The sequence below is a fragment of the Amphibalanus amphitrite genome, unplaced genomic scaffold, assembly GCF_019059575.1.
Source record: "Amphibalanus amphitrite isolate SeventyFive unplaced genomic scaffold, NRLGWU_Aamphi_draft 000028F_arrow, whole genome shotgun sequence".
Taxonomy (NCBI): Eukaryota; Metazoa; Arthropoda; class Thecostraca; order Balanomorpha; family Balanidae; genus Amphibalanus; species Amphibalanus amphitrite.
The window spans coordinates 420,925-438,754 of NW_024881524.1; the positions used below are offsets into that span (position 1 = coordinate 420,925).

Sequence of the window (17,830 nt, forward strand, 5' to 3'; positions counted from 1 at the left end):
TCAGCGACTGGGGTCTCACTTCTCACGAACCTGGGTCACACGAGGCCGCTATCACTTCGGCGAATTAAGGTCATGCAACGCTCCTGGCAGCCATAAGTCGGTTGAGGCAGTTCCTGATTAGAGACTGTGCCTTAACCCTATTAGTGGCAGGGGGGGGGTTGTTTTTATCCACCCCTCAGGTTTTTCGAGAATATCTCCGAAACCGCTGAAGCTACGATGCTGAAATTTTCTGACTTTTCCTAAAACTAAATTGGGCACATTCCCTGAAAATTTCAAGTTCATAACTTTACCAGGGGCGGCTCCAGAGCACTGGGAATTGGGGGGTCCTATTCGTGAAGCGAGTCATTTGGGCGCAGATCACGATGCTGCACCAGTTTTACGAACAGTGAATAAAAGGTATCATGTGATAACATATACAGTTATTGTGCATCCTCTTTTGACACGTTTTTGCTATAATAGGCGGATCCAGGCGTCCAAAAAGGGGGGTTATGTTTTACCTCCCAACATAGGTGCCCTGACACCGCCTATGCCTTACCAATACAATTTTAGTCGTTCTCTCATAAGAAAATTATAACATAACAAGACCATTACCACCCTTTATAGAAACAGTACCAACAAAAACCTTATTTACTATACTTTTTGTGTACCCCCAATCTCAATGATCTGTATCCGCCTATGATTTTTGAAAATGCATATTTTTTAGGATCCATGTGAATTCCTGGTTCATTCTCTATCGATCGGCAAAAGTTGCGTTAAGATTGGTTCAGAAACCTGGCCGTGATAAACAGTCTAAAATGTATCTGCAATTTGCCCGTTTTTACCCCCCTCTACCCCCCCTATTGACATTTCTTAATTTTTATTTTTTAGAAATGTAGATCACGTTGAGCGAAATCGAATGCCGTTTGAATTTTGAAAATCGGCCCGTTAGATCTCGAGATATCAAGGGGGGGTCGTAAACAGCCCCCCCCCCCTGCCACTAATAGGGGGTAGCCAGGAGCCTGCCACTAATAGGGTTAATAGCTTGATACTTTACGGTATCGGGATTTTTAGGCGTAATGACTAGTGGTGTCAATCGGAACTTGAATCTTCGGAATTCCGATTTTGTCCAATGTCCAATTCGGAATTCGGTTGGACAATGGCCGCAGGCTTTGGACAACTTTGGACAATCGCTTGCTACACCTGTAGTGTTCGCTATATGGCAGTAGTTTAGTGCTTTTCACACGACCTCACGTGACTCCGCCATTTTGTGTAAAATACAGTTTACGTTCCACCTGGCCATTGTATACAACAGATAACAGTTCGGATTCCATAACACTACATTTTGGCGACTAAGCACGAGATCAGTGCGGACTCTAGTGGAATCGCGTGTCGCGAATTTCCGTGTAACTTTTTTTTTGTGTTTCGGCCCGCGGTACGGCCATGAGCGGCGACAGTGGACCGCCCCTACCCGCGCCGTTTTTGCCCCATCCCGGGACGCCGGCCGTCCCGTGGAGGAACTGGGAACAAAAGTTCGAACTTTATCTGTTGGCCAGGTGCGGCACGAGCCCCCTGCCCCCCGAGCAGCGGCGCGCTCTGCTCCTGTGCGCGATCGGTGACGAGGCGTACCGGGTGTTCGACACCCTGCCGCCGGTCGCGAAACGTGACGGCGAGGACGACTACGACGTCACCCTCCGCCAGCTCCGGGAGTTCTACACTCCCCGGACCAACGTCATCGTGGAACGATTCCGGTTCCGACAGCGAGCCCAGGCCCCCACAGAGTCCACAGCAGACTTCGTTGCTGCTCTGCGCGGCCTGGCTCGCACCTGCCAGTTCGGCGCAATGGAGTCGGAACTCATCCGGGACGTGGTGGTGGAGAAGACCCCCCACCAGCGCCTGAGGGAGCGGCTCCTTCAGGACAGGGACCTCACTCTGGACAAGGTCCTGAGTGTCGCAGAGACCTATGAGGACTCCCTGCGGGAGGCTGCAGCCATCTCCCAACCAGTTGCAGCCCCACCCGTCTCATCCGTGGCAAAAGTTACGAGGAAGCCACAACAGAAGCGACAGCAGCAGCAGCAGCAGAGCGTCAGCAGCGACTTCTGCACCAACTGTGGACGTGAGGACCACGCACCCAGGGATGCTGCCTGTCCAGCCCGCAGAGTGACCTGCCACTCCTGCGGAAAGAAGGGCCACTTCGCCAGCTGGTGCAGAGGTGGCAGTGGAGCAACCCCTGCAAGGCCAGCTCAACGACAGCACCACAAGGCAGTGAAGGAGCTGAACGTGCTCTCCTGTGCTGCCACCACTGGGTCACGCCTCACCTGTACCGTCCAGGTGACTGCAGGTGACGTCACACAGGAGGTACCCCTCCAGGTGGACACGGGTGCCACCTGCTCACTCCTGAGTGTGAACCGTGCCAAGGAGCTGTTCAGAGGCGTGGCGTTCAGCCCCTCCAGCTCACGGCTCTACGGATTCGGCCAGCAGCCACTCTCAGTCCTGGGAACGCTGCCTACCACAGTGACCTACAATAATCAGGCTGTGCCAACAAACTTCTACCTGGTGGACACCAAGAAGACGGAGGCCATCATGGGTATGGACCTGCTGCAGGCCCTGGGAGTCACCCTCCACCCAGCCTCGCACAGCATCTACACGGTGGCAGGCTCAGCCCCGTCAGAGCTACCTGCCATCGAGGGCTACGTGCACCGCATCAAGCTGAAGCCGGACGCAGTACCAACTGCCTACAAGCTGCGCCGGCTGCCCCTCTCCGTGCGAGAGGAGGTTTCCGCAGAGCTGAACAGTCTGCTGGAAGCAGGCATCATCGAGAGGATCGACTCCTCTCAGTGGATCAGCCCGCTGACCGTCTCAAGGAAGAAGGACGGCAGGATCAGGGTCTGTGTAGACCTGCGTGGGCCGAACAGCCAAATCGTCCCAGAGGTTCACCCACTGCCCACGATCGACGAGCTGGAGTCCCAGCTCTGTGGCACCCTCTACAGCAGGATCGACTTGAAGTCGGCCTACCACCAGCTGCGCCTGCACGAGGACTCGCGTGACATCACCGCCTTCCTCACGCCAGACGGCCTGATGCGCTACACCAGGGTCCCGTTCGGCCTGGTGTCTAGCGGCAGCGCGTTCCAGAAGCTGCTCAGTCATCTACTGCAGGGTATCGATGGCTGTGGACACTATCTGGATGACATCCTGGTCACCGGCCGTGATCAGTCCGAGCACGACAGGCGCCTCCGCACCGTGCTGGACCGCCTCAAGCAGGCAAATGTCACCATCAATACAGAGAAGTCCTCCTTCAGCCAGCCAGAGGTGGAGTTCTGCGGTCATCAGCTCTCCAGGCACGGAGTGGTACCTCTCCTGTCTACCACCAAGGCCGTGGCCGAGGCCCCGCCTCCCACCAACGTAAAAGAGCTGCGCAGTCTCCTGGGCTCAACCGGCTGGTTCAGCAGGTTCGTGCCTCAGTACTCCGCTGTGGTGAGACCCCTCGCCATCATGCTGAAGAAGGACGCCACGTTCCAGTGGACCAAGGAGGCCAACGACGCCTTCAACGAGGTGAAACGGCTCATCTCAGCCAGGCCGGTGATGAAGCCCTTCAGCGCCCGCCTCCGGACGATCGTGACGACCGACGCCAGCGACCGCGGCGCCGGTGCCATGCTCACTCAGATCCAGCCGGACGGCGAGGAGCGGCCGGTGGCGTACTGGTCCCGCTCCTTCACCGACGCCGAGTCGCGGTACTCCGTCTCCGAGAAGGAAGCCCTCAGCGCGGTCAATGCTGTCGAGCATTGGCGGACGTACCTGTGGGGCCGTTCATTCACCCTGCGGACGGACCACTCTGCGCTCACCACTCTGCTCACGCCGAAGACGTCCAACCGCGCCGGCGCGCGCATCGCCAGGTGGCAGTCCCGCCTGCTGCCGTACTCGTACACAGTGGAGTACCGGCCCGGGCGCAGCATCCCAGTGGCTGACGCCCTGTCGCGGCTGCCGCTGCCGGACACCGGCGCCGCCGAGACGGACGGCGACGAGATCGTCGCCCTGCTCACCGATGACGTCAGTGACGTCATCACTGATGACGATGTATGTGCCGCGTCGGCCGCCGATCCAGTCATGGAGCAGCTGCGGTCTGTCATCCGCACCGGCTGGCCCGACGCCGCGCGCCAGTGCACGCCAGAGACGCGCGACTACTTCGCCGTGCGGCACGAGCTGCAAGTCCGCCAGGACGGAGTCGTGCTGCGCGGCCCGGACCGCGCCGTCGTCCCGGCCGCGCTCCGCTCAAAGTACCTCCAACTGGCGCACCGAGCGCACGATGGTGTCGTGCGAACAAAGCAGCTCCTCCGCGACCTCGCCTGGTGGCCTGGAATGTCGAAGGACGCCGCTGCACTGGTCGCCGACTGCCCGTCCTGCCACGCAGAGGACGCCGTGCTGACGCAGCAGGCGCGCCCCGCGCCGCTGCAACCGGTCGAGCTTCCAGACCGGCCCTGGTCTAAGCTCGGACTGGACATCGTGGGCCCGATCCCCGGCGCCCCACCGTCTGCAAAGTACGCCATTACTATGACGGATTACCATAGTAAGTGGCCAGAGGTCGCTCTGACGTCATCCATCGAGACTGATGACGTCATCCAGTTCCTGAGCCAGGCCTGGTCCAGAGAGGGACTGTGTGACGAGCTGGTGACCGACAACGGACCCCAGTTCACCAGCGACAGGTTCCGACAGTATCTGGCCCAGCGCGGTATCAGACACCACACGTCTGCCGTCTACTGGCCGCGCGGAAACGGAGCAGTGGAGCGGCTCAACCGAGAGGTGAAGGTGTGGCTCAAGGAGGCCACACAGCTGCAGTCGCGGACGGCCGCCAGCTTCAGCGGACACGTGCGACAGCGCCTCGCTCTGTACCGAGCGACCCCGCACTGCACCACCGGCCAGTCACCCTCGGCGCTCCTGCACGGCCGGCGCATGCGTCTGCACCTGCCGGTCACCACAGAGACTCCGCCGCGCGACAGCTCGCTACAGCACCGAGTCGCTACCCAGCAGCAGCGCAACAGCCGCGGGTACGACTCGCGACAGGCCACCCGGCCGTCAGATCTCCAGCCTGGCGACACGGTGCGCGTGCGGCGACAGGGGCACGTGCCCAAGAACCAGAGTCGGTTCTCCAGCCCGCGCCGAATCGCCAGACAGCTCGGCCCGGCGACCTTCATCCTGTCTGACGGGACAAAGAGGAACGCTGCACACCTCGCCCGCATCCCAGACGCGGTGCCGACCGGCTCAGCACCTCCGAGCACCGACGGGCCGGAACCGCCGCCGCCGCCGCCGCCGGCCGACCCGGCTCCTCCGAGCTCCGGCGAGCCCCAGCCGCCATCGCCGCAGCCGACAGCGTCCACCGCGCCACCTACAGCGCCGACAGAGAGCGCCCGCCCGTCAGATGTCGCTGACGTCGCGCTGCCGGCCGCCACCGGCGCTGCTCGCGACCGGTCCCCCGGTGGGCCGCGCCCGCCTCAGAGGGCGCCCGTCGGCGGCACCCCGCGCCGTGAGTTGCCGGCCTCCTCCCGAGGACGCCGCCGATTCTTGCCGCGCCGATTTACGTGATCGGCGTGAAGTGTAACTTCAAGGGCCGGCGGGTGTAGTGTTCGCTATATGGCAGTAGTTTAGTGCTTTTCACACGACCTCACGTGACTCCGCCATTTTGTGTAAAATACAGTTTACGTTCCACCTGGCCATTGTATACAACAGATAACAGTTCGGATTCCATAACACTACAACACCTCAACATTTTTAAAAAGTAGTCGTGTTTAACATTGATTGGCTATTAGAAAGCTCAGCTTTCGATATGATTAACACTTTTGAGCTTGTAGCGGTACATGAAAAGCAAATGAAATAACAGTGTTGAGTGTAAATTATTGCGTAGGTGTCGGACATCTTTGGACAAATGGCTAGCTTGGACATTTTTGGACGGACAATCGACGTAAGCATTGGACATTGGACGGACTTTGGACATACATTTTCTGAAATTGACACCACTAGTAATGACCCGTGGTTCCCGTTCTTATCGAGCTTCTGGTGTTGAGGCTTTTCAAAGGTCAATCATGATCAAATGTGCAGTGAGCGTTATGTAATACTGCAATATGTTGCAGAAGCTGTCGCTGATCAGAGGATCTACAGAAGCTAATTTAAATACCTGCCGGGCTAGTAGTGCGCGTCTTCTGACGTGTTCACAAACTTACTTTGCAAAAGTATGGTATGTGTTAGGCGCCCAATGCCCACGTCGTATTCGGCACATCTCGTGTTATGGATACTTATTATATTTCTAGGTAGAACTGGGCAGCGGCGTATTTAGAAAATCGCGAAGGGGGGGGCCAAGGGTTTGGAGGGCGCCACCTCACCCAAGGAGGGCGCCATACGGTCGCGAGATAAAAAATCGCTCAGCGGGGTGGGGGTTGGGGGGGTTGGGAGGCGTTTTTTACCATGCCACCAGTTTTTTTTTTTGCGTAACCTCGTATAGGTCGTGCTGCATTGATTTTGCATCGTGTGTATTCTTTATACTCCAGGTCACAAAAGGTCAAGTGTTCTTGAAATGCTGCGCCGAAGGCGCGCGAAATTTTTGAAAACAACCTTTTCCTCCGCTTTTTAGGCACGCCTTTTATACGATCACCGTTCAAAGCTCCTCTCGCTCTTTTACCAAATTTGAAGGTGTAAAAAATACCTAAGGTTTGGTCGGGCCGCTGCCACACAAACTGTATAGAAAGCTTGGCTCATGGGTGTCGATGTATAAAAGTTTATTGGCGGTGGCATATCTACGCACCAGATCACCGTATCGGATTGATACCGGAGCGCGAGATGCGTAAACATCATCCAAATTACCTCAGACCAGCCTTCATAGCCTTCTCACAGATGCATACAGTGTACCCACATAACCAGTTTCAATCACCGAAACTTCAGATGCCTGCTGTTGCGGCCGAACCTGTTGACAATACTTAATCGTAATCCATATAGATGCCATGATGCACGTAAAGTAGGATCAATCCGTTAAGACCAAAGACGTGTTTTATGCATCGTAGAGCGTAGATAGTTTTGGTAGGTATAGGTACTTCATTCATTGTGCTGAATGCACGTTCATTTGTGGCAGTTTTCACAGGCAAGACATCAACTATGTGCAATAGAACGACTAAGTTGAAAAACATGCCAAAGGAGTAAATAAATGATAAGAGGGCAGCGATCAACGGATGTTGCCAATAGGTAGAAGGGCTGCGATCCACAGGAGGGCGCTAATAGGTAGGAGAGCCCCGATCAACATCCCGAGTTTCGATAGTAGGGCACCGATAGGTAGGAAGTTGGCGAGCAGCAGGAGGGCGCCAATGGATAGAAGGGCAGCGATCAACAGGAGGGCACCAATAGGTAGGAGGGCCCCGATCAACAATCAACAGGAGGGCGCCACCAGGTAAGAGGATGGCGAGGAACAGGAGAGCACCAATAGGAGGGTGGCGATCAACAAGAGGTCGCCAATAGGTGGAAGGGCGGTCATCAACTGGAAGTCGTTAATGAGCGGAAGGGTGACGATTAAAATGGGGGTGGCAATGGTGAGGAGGGCGCCTTTGCTCAAGAGGATGACACGAACAGGAGGGCGTCTGTGCGGAGGGCGCTGGTCAACAGGCAGGTACCAGTGGATAGGAGGGCGGTGATCAACAGGAGGGTGCCAGTGGTTAGGAGGGCGGCGATCAACACGAGGGCGCCAATAAGAGAAGGGCCCCGATTAACATTCAACAGGAAGGACTAGGGAACCAATAGGTAGGAGGGCGGCACTGAACAATAGGGTGCCAAAAAGGAGAAAGGCGGCCTTGAAAATTTCACATGAGGGGGCAATAGGTAGGAGAGCGCCAATAATTATGAGGACGCCGATCAGCAGAAGGGCGGCAATATGTAGCAGGGTGGCGACCTACAGGAGGGCGCCTTCGGGTGAGAGGGCGCTTATTTACGGGACAGCGGCTTACATAGGCGACCACCGTTACGCTTAGAGAGCTACAGCCTACAAATGTGGTTGGAGGGCGCCCGAGGGAGCCCTCCAACCGTATTTGGAGGGCGTATTTGGAATGGGCGTCCTCCGAGGGCGCCCTCCATCCGTATTTTCCCTGTAAACACATTCGCGATTGGAGGGCGCCCTCCAGTCGCGATTGTTTTTCGATTCGATTATATCACAATTGCATTTGCGATTGGAGGGCGCCTTCGGCGCCCTCCAATCGCAAAGGGCGCCTTCGGCGCCCAAGGGGGGGGCCATGGCCCAGTGGCCCCCCCCCTGCCTACGCCCCTGGAACTGGGGCTGCTGACTTTCGTCGTTCAGCTGCCAGTGCTAAGGGAATTATGAATTTACCTTATTAAGACGAAATGGCCGGAAAATTATCACATTTCACCAAGTTTATCATGACAGGTTCCTCATATTCAAGTTAATTTTGATCTCACAAGCCCTACCTAATTTTTATGCTTTTTAGAAGAATGCGTGCATTCCATCAGGGTTGAGGGTCACCACTGCGCTTTAGTCAACAAGCGTTTCGTGCAAAAACTTCAAATGCCTTTCAGAGCAAGGTCTGTACAATGAATAAGTTACACAAAACTTGAACGTAGTTATGGAACTTTTATGTTGCATCCGCATTTAGAATTCTATTAAGTTCAGCGCGGCTATTAGCGCGGCGTTTCACTTGGTTTGTTATCCAGAATACCGACCCGTGGCGTATATTGGGGCTCAGTTATTGCGCGCTACGTTAAATATTCCCCAGAGCCTTCCCGGTATGTCCCATTTCAAAGGAGCCAACTTTCCTATTCATGGCAATTGCGAATGCAAAGGCTGTCATGCCTGCCAGGAGACGGCCTTTAATGTGTCGATGCGTTGATACGGACGGCGGCGTTCAGTGCCGCTCGCGACCAATGCGGGCGGGCTCCTTCACTGTTCCTCCCCCTCTCTGGCTCATAGTCGGCTTCTGAGACTCCAGCGGCACACCTGACCTGCCCAGTCGGATCGGTGGCTGAACGGACAGGGAACATTGGTTTTGCATTAGTCCTGTGTCTCCTCCAGCCGGCAGGAAGAGACTGACTTGTCCAGTGGGTGTCAACTCTCCGTAAAGCGGTATGAAGTGGTGAATGGCCATGAATCATTCCACCAGCAATTTTCAGTATGCAGCCTACATGGATTTCGTTAGACATATATTTTCATATTTCAACCTAATTGATATTTGCATCCCACGCACACGTCCCACGTTGATGTCTTCGGAACATCAGTAAATCAGAGCGCTCTGCCATCCGATTTGGCTGCGATGACCGCGGAAATAATCGGACGAATCATTCGGCAGCGGCGCCGATCATCGATGCCGCCCCGGCGCTGTTTTCGCAGACGTCGAGTGGAATCCCGAACGGGATACATTTCCTCGCGAGGCGGCCTTTTTGATGAGAAAACGCAGAAATATGGGCCGTTTGTTGGCAGTGTGGAAGTGCGATAGATGAGGCCCATTCCGGCTGCATAGCGCTGGGCGGGCTCTTTTCTCGGGCCGACGGCGGCGCAGCGGGCCCATAGATAAACAGCGCAGACAATCGGCAGCACACCACCGAGCCGGCGCGGCGGGCGGACTGTCCGGCGGATGGATGGACCGCCCGCTCCCGGCACCGCAGAACCAGAGGCGGCGACACCACAGCTCAGCGGCCGGGGGTGCTGAGTGGCGGGCTACATACGGCGCTGTCATCGCGACAGCACGTGTCCCCCGCTCCCCAGGGATCGGCCGTCGCCACCGGCGCCGCGATCATCCATCACAGACCCGGTGCGTATCGCGCCAGGACAGCGCGACGCACGCCAGCTCCGCCGCCGACCGGTGCTGACGCGGCGCTGTAGCGGCTCGGCGCCGACCCGGCACCGCCCGACCGTGTGATGGTGGCCCGCCGCTCGCCACGACCTCGCCCGCCGGTGGAGCGGCCCTCGCGACTAGCCGTGTCCGCCGCCGGACGCCGCCGCCTGACCAGGTGTTCGCCGCTCCGGAAATGAGTCGGCCAGCCGGCCGGCACGCCGCAGCCGCCCGGCACGTGTCTGCCGTGCCGGCCGTGCTCCGTGGACGTGCCCGGTCGCCGTGCTGCCGTGGCGAGTCACAAACACGGTCGGCGGCGGCGCGTGGGTGACTCTGGCGCGGTAACTAGGCCGGGGTGCGGACCGCGGCCCGGGTCATACCCAGAAACTAGCTGCCAGAGCGCGATGTGTAGCACTGCCGACAGCAGTAAACAGGAGGCGCGCTCGCTCGTCCGTCCCCGTTTGTTAGCCGGACCCATCCGGCCCGGACAGCGCCGCTGACGCGAGCAGATGGATTAGCTAAACACATTCTACGAGCGGCCGGGCGCGGACGTCTCCGCGCTCCACCGCTTTGTTCCGCCGTCCGCGAGGCGGTAATTGGTGTACGGGGACTGTGCGGAAGTGTGGAACCATCGGCGATAGCAGGAGCCTGAGAGGAAATAGCAGCGGACTTGTTTTACGATCTTCGTATTGAAATGGTTATTACGTGTTGCTGCTAACTAAATTTCTTGCTAGTTTAAATGTCCTCAGTTGAGTGCTATGTGTAACGATTAAATGATTTCGTACTAATGGTTTGTCAGGTGTAGGTAATTGATGAGATAACTGGCTGCTCATTAGATAAATTAGGCTCCAAGTAAATGCGGTCTGATTCACTTTAAATCACACCATTGTTAAGTCACATGCGTATACCCGTATGCTAACTGCTAAGATTGACACGCTAGATGTTCCCAGTCCCAAGTGACAGTGCAGAATACACTAGCAGTTCTTGTGTTTTCTGTTAACGGCTTGAGATTATGAATTTGGCCAAGATCACACAATATAGCAATGCCAAGCCTCGTAAGGTCTGCGTTAAAACGTTTCCCTTCTCACATTGTTCAATAATTCCCTGCAAGAAAGCAAAATAAGATCGGTTGGTGTGTGCCCTGTGGTCACATATCCCTGGTATGGACTCAGGCCACATCAGCCCAACATTTGTGTTCCGAAGTTGATGAACTGGCGCTCAGACTGACTGTCAGCCGGCATATGTTCACCATGAGACTGGCCAGGCGCAGAACGGCCTCGGGCCGGCTCTCGAGCGGCTGCAAATAGCGACGACGCCGCGACATCCATCGGCCGCCTGTTATATAAATGCGGAGATCCTGAGAGCGCGGCGGTTCGGGCTGCATAATTCAGAGACCACGTCCTCAAAAATATTCAGCCGCCGTGTCTGTCTCGAGCAGAGGGTATAGTGGTTCGGCGGACGGGCAGCAGCCGCGGGACCAGCCTCAGAGATGGACGGCGTGGCGGCGGTATACTAAGGAGCCTGGGAGCGGACACACTGGTGGCACTCCCTCTATGATGGAGCACCCCGTCTGCTGTCATTTGTTATTGTATTTTAGCACAAGCGTTTGTGTAAAAACTAAAGTAATCGCCACGGCAGCAGTGCCGGCCGCAGTCTGCACCGTTGGTCCTGCACTCTCATTACCGGCTGGTCGACGGACGTCCGCGGCCGACTGTCCTGCCGTGCAGAGGACAAATTGGACGGCCGACAAGCACGCCGTGCCGGGTCACGCGCGCGGCTCTGACCCCGCCCCGGAAACGGCCGATCCCGGACAGCGCCGTCCACGGCCGGCCCAGCCTCGATATTGGCCCAATATTCGCAGTGAAACCCGAGACGTCCGTCTGAAGCTGCCGCTGATGGCGGTTCCCAGGAGTCGGCCCTGAAGCGGCCTGGCTAGCTGGGCCGGCCGGGACGCAGCCAAGACCTCGCAGCTCCGAGCAGTAGCGCATAGACCTACACCGTTTCAAAGTCAATCCACCTCCGGATCAAAGGCGGGGTTGAAAAGTGAAAAATCCCTTGAACATGCGCAAGAGTTTTCATTAATTGTGTAAAATTAATGTTGCAGTAAAGGGCTTCTTGACCTGCATGATGTGAATTTCTCGGCCAATATCATTTGTCTCGGTGTTTGGGAACCGGCAGCTGTGCGGACCGTCTCGGGATGCTGAGGATTGTGGGCTCGACATGGTAGCGCCTCGGAGTCAGTTCTGAGGATGTGAGCCCGTGACTGGCTATTCGGACAGGCAGATCCGACCGGTACAAATTAGTCACGAACTGAGCGGTATACGACAGTTATCTGAGCTAGCTTTATGACTCAGCGGCGGGGAACGGCGCACATCGGTGGACTCAGATAGGCCCGATAGGAGGACGCCCACGCCGCGGGGCGTGCGTCACAGACCCCCTCTCCCTCTCTCCTCCCGGCACCGCTGTCACCGCAGGGCCGTGTGGCAGACAGCTCTGATAGCATACCACGCCCTGCCTTATGACGCCGCGCCGCGCCGATCGTGCCGCTTACATTGGTGGCGGAAACGCCGACCGGAAGACTTAAACGAATCGCAACAAAAACATGTTTGGGCGGGGTATCTTTTGGTGAGGAAGAAAAAGGCAGAACGAACTGCAGTTTCTGAGTTATCTGGCTGTTTTCGGCGCCGGAATGTTATGTTGCTTATTCAGGAAGCGTTTGACTCCTCGATCCTACCATAGCTTGCGATCAACAGGATCGGAGCCGTCAGATATCGTTGGGGAAATCCGATATCAGATGACATAAGCGGACGACAAATATAGTTAAGTTGCCTGATTGCCATGCCGTCAGCCATGTTATTATCGTTCGTTCGCTTTGGGCGATTGAAAGGACACCACTTCTGTGGTCAGCTTAAATGGATGTCCATGGCAGACGGTTGTTTGGGTATCGTATACGTCGGGCTGATCTGCCGGGAAATAGCAAGCGGTGAGCTAACGCTGTAAAGGTAAATAGTCAGCTCCGAGTCAGCTATGCAAGCTGAAGAGGAATGGTGAGCCTTGAGCTAGTTTTGATGGAATGGTGAGCTAAGACCTGAAACTGCAGAAGAATTGTGACCCCTGAACTATCTCTATTTAATAAAAATGTTGAGCTCTAAATGACGAGTTAGCTGTGACGAGAGATAGACGAGCTCTTTTTCAGCTGTGCAAAGGAGTGGTGAGGTGAGCACTGCGTCTCATGTAAATAAAATAGTAAGCTCTAAGCTGGGTCCTGTCGGAGAATCGAGCGATCCTGCGGACCGCCTTCCATCCCCATTAGCGCGCCGCGGCTGATGTGTGCCAGCGACGCTGCTCGGAAGCAGTTCTGGAGGTCGTCGCGGTCAGGCCTTTGCTGGATCTGACAGTCCAGTAGGAACTCGAGACGACCGGGCGACGCTGCGCCTCTGAAATTCGTCGGAGATATTTGGCCATCGGGGGACTGATTCGCCGAACGCCGACCCTGTACAAATGTCGCGGCGATGCGACCGCAGCGAGCACCAGACGCGGCGGTCTGGCGAGGCCTAACGGGCAGACTCGTCTCCATTTTAATAGGCCACATTTCCCGAGACAGTGAAACCAACGGGGATGCGGCTCAATGAGACAATTTGCTCCGATGGCCGGCCGAATGGCATTGCCGTCCGGTGTCGCCCCCATAAAGCGGACATCGTACAGCCGCCCTCCGCCGCCGGGCATAAAAAGGCCGCCCGATCGGCCGCGCTAAAACACAGCTGCTTCGTATCTCGGGCGCCAGCCGTCGCCGCTGTCGGGACGGCCGCGCCGCCGACCGCCGATCAACAGGAAAACAGCCGCCGCCGCGGCGACCCGAGTCCCTCCCGCGCTCTGTCCTCGCTGCCATCCTCTCTCCGTGATTCGCTTTCCACGCCCTCCTGGGCGAACTACCGGTGACGGCCAGCCGGTTCCGCCGGCCTGCTGACCGTCCCCTGACGGCAGCCATGCGTGCCTCGGACGGAAATTCAGCGTGAAATTAGATGTTTTGCTCCCATGAGTCGGCCGCTCTGCTCCTGCATTGTCTCGACGATCTCCCATTCCATAGCGAAATGTCTCGGATAAAGAGATCGTTTCACGCATAGCAGTTATCGATTAGCTGTGCGGGGCGGTACTGCGTGACTGAATCAGCTGGCAGGGAAGTGTCGCAATATAGGTATATTTTCGAATTAACTGCGGTTGATATTGTGAATTAACCACGGCTCATATTCCCAGATGCATCCGGGATATGCCCTGTTCCGAGAAGCACAGTGACCTTTCGTTCCAGTGAAGCCTAATGCCAGCCGACTGCGCAGTTAATCATAGTGTCAAGGGACGCTGAATATGGCTCGGGTACCTTATAGTAGTGCGTAGCCGTGTTAGTGGGAACTAAACGCTCGGCTCGGCTCCGATGGCGGCGCTTGCTGACGGAGACGGAAGTCAGCCTGTGTGCCGGTTACCTGACCTTGGCGTTTTTTTCATATAAAATAGTTGTTCTGCCATGTTACATAAGATGTCGTTCCGGCGCAAAGCCTCAGAGCGTGCGCTACTTTCCGGTGTGTCGCTAGATGGCAGCAGCAGTAAACGCCTGTAGTTAGGCTGTGCCGCATGCAGCTATTGCTTCTATACAGACTGTACGGTGCACCGTCAGCGGCGGGTCTCTCTCTCTCTCTCTCTCTCTCTCTCTCTCTCTCTCTCTCTCTCTCTCTCTCTCTCTCTCTCTCTCTCTCTCTCTCTCTCTCTCTCTCTCTCTCTCTCTCTCGCTCTCTCTCTCTCTCTCTCTCTCTCTCTCTCTCTCTCTCTCTCTCTCTCTCTCTCTCTCTCTCTCTCTCTCTCTCTCTCTCTCTCTCTCTCTCTCTCTCTCTCTCTCTCTCTCCGCTGTATGATATCCCGTCTCTGCCCTCTATGACATCCCGTTTCTCCGTGTGATATTTCTCCGTCGCCTCCTGTCTATCCCGGCCGAGTGAGCGGGCGGCTCCTGTGTCCGGGGAGGCGGCATTAATTCGCCGTCGGCGCTGCCTCTGCCACCGCCGTCATTAGCGTCCGGGCCGGCCGGTAAATCAACCGATCGGCCGTCCGATCAGCGCCGCTCGGCTGAAATATGGCCCCACGCCGACGTGCTGTGTACTATACGATCTCTGCTGTGCGCTGGAGCGGCACAGCGCGCGCCTCAGCGGGTCAGACCGGGAGCGACGAGCTGGGTCGGGCTGGGTCCGTTTGGGTCAGGTCGGGTTGGAGCGGAGTCATATCTGGAATCGCACGGTCGGAGCGACTGACGGTGGTGAAGGCAGTGGTTGGAGGGGCATTCCGGCTATGATTTGGGCGCAACGTTCGATGACGGAGACGGCTAGACGACAGACGTCACGAGACAGACGACAGAAAACAGACACGATGACAAAATCTACCCCAAACGGCAGACCTATGCCGATCTCGAGAATATCCTGGAAATGTTCCGGATATGTTTTGACGTGTTTCCTCTGTCACTGAGGGAATGGTCGAAACTATGGAATTCGACTCATTGGAGTTGGCTCATCTTTATTCTCCCTTTTATCCAGTGGCAGCAAATGGCCGAGGGTATCTATCGACTGTTGCGATCAGACGACTGAAACGGGCTCTCCAGGAGTACCTAGGAGGCGTTGATATTGAGCGCCCGGCGCGACTCTAAACCCCGGTCAGTGGTCGGCAAGTGGACTTGCGCAGCATTTGTCGTAATCTCCTGGCCTCATTCGTCTTCCATCTTCGCAATAGTCGCGGCGTCTTTCCCCTCGCCCGCACTGAAACCGCTCTATAAATTGCTCTGTTCATCCATTGGACCGGCGGCCAAGGCCGGTTAACTGTCCTCATTTGGGGGATCAACTTCCCCACTTCCAATCTCGCCCTCCCAAGGGTCGCCGGTGGCACCATAGATCTAGCTTAGGCTCGTTTTGTGGACACAGTTTTCGGCTCGGTGCTGCGTCTCACCCTCCTCTATCTCTCGTTCTCTCGTTCTCTCTCTCTCCTTTCGCCTTTTCCAGTCCGGTTGGATGGATAGACGCTGCCAGTTGCCTTAGTGACGGTAATTGGCGAAACAAAGGAGTTGTTGCGAGTAACAGGTGACCATCAGAACCAACGTCGTAACAGTTTCGTGGGAATGATAAAGGAGGGTCCACAATGAACCATCAGCAATTTCTTGTTGGCTATAGTTTATAACCGTTTCTGAGAGCCAAGAGAAGGCGCCACTCCGAGGTGTCTGCATGGGAGACTCATGTGGGCGCCGTCAGTCTACCGCGCCGGATAATTGCGTGGCCCCGTTCCCTGTCGCCCCGGCGCGGGCGGTAGCGGCCTGTAATGGACTGTCGGCCCAGATCCTGCAGCGACGCGCCGGCGGCACGGGGGCGGCGGCCCTTCGGACCCCTCCCTCCCTCCCTCCCGGGGTGGGGACGGGGAGGGCCGCTGCACGCTGCCGACTGTGGGACGGGACACGCTTGACGCTACAACGCACACAACAGTCGGAATCCCTGTAATTCAACGGCTACAATTTCAGGCTGAGGAAAACGTACGATCGAACTTTAACGACGAATGATACGGTACCTACGTGAGGGGTCATCGAAAAGTCCTCGAGACAGGTCAATCATGGCAACCTCGCAGCTGTGCTGATAAATTAGTTATATTTAAAATGGATGTGTTACCTTCGTACCTAATATTTACCTACTTGTCCGCTCAAGTGTCGGGGGGCCGAGGAAATCATTCGTTTGTCTATCCCCCGCTACCATGACCATCTCACCCCCTATCCCACCATCTTCTGCCGCCGACATGGGGGCGGCCATCCTCTGCCGACACGACTGGCCACCCTTCCATACACGACCATCCACTGCCAACACGACTGGCCACCCTTCCATACACGACCATCCTCAGTCGACACGGACGACCATCCTCAGTCGACACGGACGGCCACCCCTCCGCTCTTCAGCGCCGACGCCGTCATCGTTCGCGCGTCAACAGAGTAATTAGCGTTAATTAGAGTTATGCGGGAGCGCCGTGTCCTGCCGTCGAGGCCAGCTCAGTTTGAAACTCTTCACGACGAGGCTGTTTTTATCAGCCCGGCGCTGCCACCGGCACGCCATTGTCCTTAAGAGGTGCGAACTCTTAAGTCCATGCGATCCATACAGGTGGGAGGAAAGAATGGCGGCTGGTGCCCCATACAATCATCGATCTGTCCATTCACAATATAAAAACAAATTACAAATTTACAAGAAGGTATAACGGAGTCAACCGTTTTTAATGGTGACCTCACTCACGCCTTTATTGAGATAATTTGTTACACCTGTATCCGCGTGATATATGAAATAGGTAGGGGAGAGTGGGGTGGGTTGTATCAGTTTTTACTCCGAGACCCATAAGCTCGTAACTATCCGTGATAAACTCATTATTTCCATACTATCCCCTTCCTTGATTCTTCTGCTTTTTTTGTGCAAAGTAACTTTTCCGCTACCTCTACCAGTTTTTCTTCTAAGGTCTGCCGAATAGAACAATGTTTTTGATACAACTTGCCCCATGGCTTGGGTGAGTTGTATCACATGGTGGGGTAATTTGTATCACTATTTCACGTTTCAGGGAATGTGCTTGCTACTGGTTTTGAACATAACAACAACATTAAATGGGGCTAATACAATGTATAGGTATGCTCAAAGGCTTCACTTTATTAGACCAAACTTAGGTCAATGCAATCCGAACGAAACATCAACAGACTAGACGCAAAAGTGGCCCGTTAAGAGCAAAGAAGCCAACACATTGTGCCGAAATGGAACGAGCGTTGACTAGCTACCTACAAACGCGAGCCAGGGCTTAGCTTTCGCGATCAAAAGCAACATACCCATACATACATACATACATACATGTTACAACATACCCCACCCGGCTCTGATACAACATGTACAGTGGATCTTATTAGGATCTCCAGACGTAACTAGATGGCGTTGAGCCTTAGTCGAGTCCATGTCAAATTCAAGGAGAGGTCACTACCGAGCTGGGCCCGATTGGGAGGTGGG

The 17,830-nt window shown here is 55.9% G+C and overlaps 2 protein-coding genes across 2 annotated transcripts in view; both read left to right on the forward strand.

The window, feature by feature from the left end:
- LOC122365171 (leucine-rich repeat-containing protein 24-like) overlaps positions 1 to 17,830 on the forward strand; it is a 76,867-nt gene that overhangs the window by 50,261 nt on the left and 8,776 nt on the right. The window lies entirely within an intron of this gene.
- On the forward strand, positions 1,186 to 9,822 carry LOC122364961 (uncharacterized protein K02A2.6-like). The gene is made up of 3 exons (XM_043335792.1): positions 1,186 to 3,597; positions 3,691 to 5,494; positions 9,719 to 9,822. The coding sequence occupies exons 1-3, from the start codon at positions 1,420 to 1,422 to the stop codon at positions 9,820 to 9,822; spliced, it is 4,086 nt and encodes a 1,361-aa protein (XP_043191727.1). The 5' UTR covers positions 1,186 to 1,419.

What these genes read in the sequence shown, in the direction of transcription:
- LOC122364961 (XM_043335792.1), top strand. Translation starts at nt 1,420, where the DNA reads ATGAGCGGCGACAGTGGACCGCCCCTACCCGCGCCGTTTTTGCCCCAT. An exon ending in GCCTCCGGACGATCGTGACG is followed by an intron (nt 3,598 to 3,690) that starts ACCGACGCCAGC and finishes TCCCGCTCCTTC; the next exon opens with ACCGACGCCGAGTCGCGGTA. An exon ending in CGTCGGCGGCACCCCGCGCC is followed by an intron (nt 5,495 to 9,718) that starts GTGAGTTGCCGG and finishes CCCGCTCCCCAG; the next exon opens with GGATCGGCCGTCGCCACCGG.